This window comes from Erigeron canadensis, chromosome 1 (genome assembly GCF_010389155.1).
Source record: "Erigeron canadensis isolate Cc75 chromosome 1, C_canadensis_v1, whole genome shotgun sequence".
Classification (NCBI taxonomy): Eukaryota; Viridiplantae; Streptophyta; class Magnoliopsida; order Asterales; family Asteraceae; genus Erigeron; species Erigeron canadensis.
In genome coordinates this window covers 378163-381632 of record NC_057761.1, presented here as the reverse complement: position 1 = coordinate 381632, position 3470 = coordinate 378163, and the positions used below count along the sequence as shown (strand labels likewise).

The window sequence follows — 3470 nt, the reverse complement described above, 5'->3', positions numbered from 1 at the left end:
CATTTATAAATATTCAATTCCTTCAAAAACATTATGTGAACCAATGGTCTCTTAGGATTTCACTTAACGTGATTAAAAGTGCACTCTTTACTTTTTATGGTAAGTGTACAAATATTTATTTCAACTTATCAAAAACGGTTAAAAGCTTTGTTTAACAAAATTCAAAAGATATGTATGTTTAGAGTATCTCGGTGGGGTTAAGTAAATAAAAAGGTAATTGATTTTGAGAAAGTTAATTATAAAAAAGAAAAGAAGATTTGATAATGATATGTTGATTTAAAATTGAACAATAAAATAAAAATATTGATGATGAAGTCAAGAACACACACATCCACTCATGTGTGAAGGAGTGTGAGAGGGGAAAAAAGAAAAGAAAATGTGTGAAGGAGAGGGGAGGGGGTCAGCACCAAAGTGGATATGAGAATCTCAGCGTATTTTCTTTGTTGTTATAATTGTTATTATTGTATTAAATAAGATGATATGGAATTTAATATTAATATATATCAAAAAGAAAAAAAAAAGAAAAAAAGTAGATTTTATAAGATTTAGGTGATCTTGAACAATATATATTATTATGTTATATATATATATATATATATATATATATGTCATCATCTTGTTTGAAAGAGACGTGGCATTTCTTCTCTTCTCTTGTACACATATATACACATACATATACCCATTTGATTTGATTTGATTTGATTTATATGTGTGTGTGTGTTACTTTGGGATGGATTGAATGATGAATTAAATAAAATTTGAATCGAACTTGAAGAGAAAAAAAAAAAAAAGAGTAAAGAAAGAAAGAATCAATGGCATCAATGAGGAGGAGTAATGGTTTGTTTCCAACAAGGTGGGAAGAAGAAGAAGTACATGTATTGGCTGTGGATGATAGTGTAGTGGATCGTAAAGTGATTGAACGTTTGCTTAAAATCACCTCTTGTAAAGGTTCGTACCAACCAATTCCTCCTCTGTAACAAATTCACATTTATATTTATTATTATATTTATAATTAAATAAAAGAAAACATATATGGGTGCATTGCAGTGACGACGGTGGAAAGCGGATGGAGAGCATTGCAATACTTGGGCCTGATTGATCAAGACAAAACAAACGCTTCTCTTCCTCCTCCTCGCCATGATGACTTCAGCGTCGTCAATGTATGTATTTATATTATTGGAATTGAAATTGGAATTGATTGTGTAATAATAATTATTCAAGTGTGAAAAATGTAAATAATAATGAAGGGATTGAAGGTGGATCTGATAATCACGGATTACTGCATGCCTGGAATGACTGGTTACGAATTGCTCAAAAAAATCAAGGTATTACTATCCCCAGCCTGCTTGCTTTAATTCCATCATCATGTATATCATTTCCCTTTTATTAATTATTTCCGGTATATACACATACATATATATATGTAATATGTTGTATTATTCTTCCTCCTAATTTTTATTTTATCTCAAAATAAGTAAATGGATGTTGTTTCAGGGATCGGCAACATTCCGAGAGGTACCAGTTGTGATCATGTCATCAGAAAACGTTGTCGCACGGATCGACCGGTAATTCTTTCTTTCTTTTATATATAATCCGCTAAATAAAATGTTCCTTTTTCCTAGTTCCCCCATTGCTTTTATCAATCAACAAATACCTAGCTACTCTGCTTATGAATTCTTAATTTACTGCATACAATTCAAATTCCTCCATTCTTTTTTTTCTTTTGTAGTACTAGTAGTAGTAGCAGCAGGTGTTGTTTTTTGATTTGCAAGCTAATATATTACCCCTACAATAAGTAATTCACTAATACTTTTGTTGTTGTATACAATAACAACTTTAAACAATGATTTTATTGTATATGACAAAAAGTTCACTTTGTTATTAATGCTAGTTTCATATGTAATAGTATTATACTCATCATCTGTCTGATCATCTCCCCTGTTGTTGTTAGAATTAAGTTTATGTACATGATCGATCCTCTCTACGATGTAGTTTTCACTTAGGATGTAGTAAAAGATTATTGATTCCAAAACACGCATTTTACCAAATTTTACAACACATTTATCCCCCAAAACTAACAACATCAAACTTTAGTTTTGAATTTGATTCCCAAGGATGGAAGCATATTTTTCTGTTACAACTACCATCTGTACGTATTTAACTTGTTTGATGACGTTTTAGTTAATTAGTAATTAGGACAATTTTTATCAACCGATCAATCATCCATGATTATCTATATAGGTGTTTAGAAGAAGGTGCAGAGGATTTCATTGTAAAGCCCGTAAAACTCTCGGATGTCAAACGATTGAAAGATTACATGTTTGGTGGTGACAACAGGGGAACAATCCCAGCTGCCACAACTAATAACAACCAAGAAGAAAAGACGATTACTACTAGTTGTTTCAACAAACGAAAACTACAAGAAATGTCCTCCTCCTCCTCACCCTCCACGTCCCCAACCATGTCTCCGTCGTCTACCTCCCAATCACCGCCTCCGACAACCTCTTCATCAACATCATCATCATCAACACCTCCGATGTCCCCCGATCCCTTTTCACCCTCTCAACTAGAATCCCCAACAATGCGACTTAAGGTCACCAACTCCGATAATCAAGTCTAATACAAAACATACCATTTTCATCATCCACCATATCTTTTTATTAGTATTAATTACTGCTTCATAGATAAACCTCAAGTACTTGTACATTTAAAAACCAAAACACAAAAGTGGCTATTTTTTTTTCTTCCTTCTTTCTTATTCCTATGGCTTTAACCTTTACGTTCATGTGAAATTCCAAATATTACTACAATTTTGATATATATTTCTGAATAGATTCCTGTCTTTCGATCTATGTTATTTTCGTGTCTTCACTATTTCCTTCATATGGGAATAACATTATTTTACCCATTTTAATCTAAGTTTATTGTTTCTATGACGAAATCTTTTACTGAAATTCAATCAATAGATGTCATGAAAGTGTTAAAAATAATGAATCACCTAATTTCATCTTTCACGGGTTTTAGATCCCAATACTTCGATGGTATATGAACCGGAGAAGGTTAAATATAAACAGTCCATGACAGTGTAGAGACTACTTACATGTTGCATCTAAGATAGAAAATGACTTCAGTCTTACAAAAAATATTAACCACTTATGCGACTTTATTAACCACTTATGCGACTTTAATGACATTAGAAGTAACTTTTTAAGATTTATTGTTTATATACAATGTTTCGTCAAAAGACGTCTAACCTCCATATGTAAACAACTTGAGGTGATCAAAAGATGATCTAAAAGAGTCACGGGGATACCTCACTTGGATCACGTATGGTATATCTTGATTAACAAAAAGAAAAAAGGAAAGAAGAAAAACCTATAAATAAGAAGCCTTTTCCGTGTGATATAACAACTATGTCCAGTCTAGCAACATATGAGTAAAGGTAGTCATCCCGAGGAATTGTTTAAAAG

At 32.0% G+C, this 3470-nt stretch overlaps 1 protein-coding gene across 2 annotated transcripts; it reads left to right on the top strand.

The window, feature by feature from the left end:
- The first annotated feature begins 618 nt into the window (after positions 1-618).
- LOC122602434 (two-component response regulator ARR17) lies at positions 619-2842 on the top strand. 2 transcript variants are annotated; one of them, XM_043775121.1, is made up of 5 exons: positions 619-948; positions 1048-1160; positions 1257-1325; positions 1495-1565; positions 2242-2842. In XM_043775121.1, the coding sequence occupies exons 1-5, from the start codon at positions 813-815 to the stop codon at positions 2618-2620; spliced, it is 768 nt and encodes a 255-aa protein (XP_043631056.1). In that variant the 5' UTR covers positions 619-812; the 3' UTR covers positions 2621-2842. The 2 variants fall into 2 exon arrangements, with proteins under 2 accessions (XP_043631056.1, XP_043631053.1); XM_043775118.1 differs by having other exon boundaries at positions 621-948; positions 1248-1325.
- Positions 2843-3470: the final 628 nt, after the last annotated feature.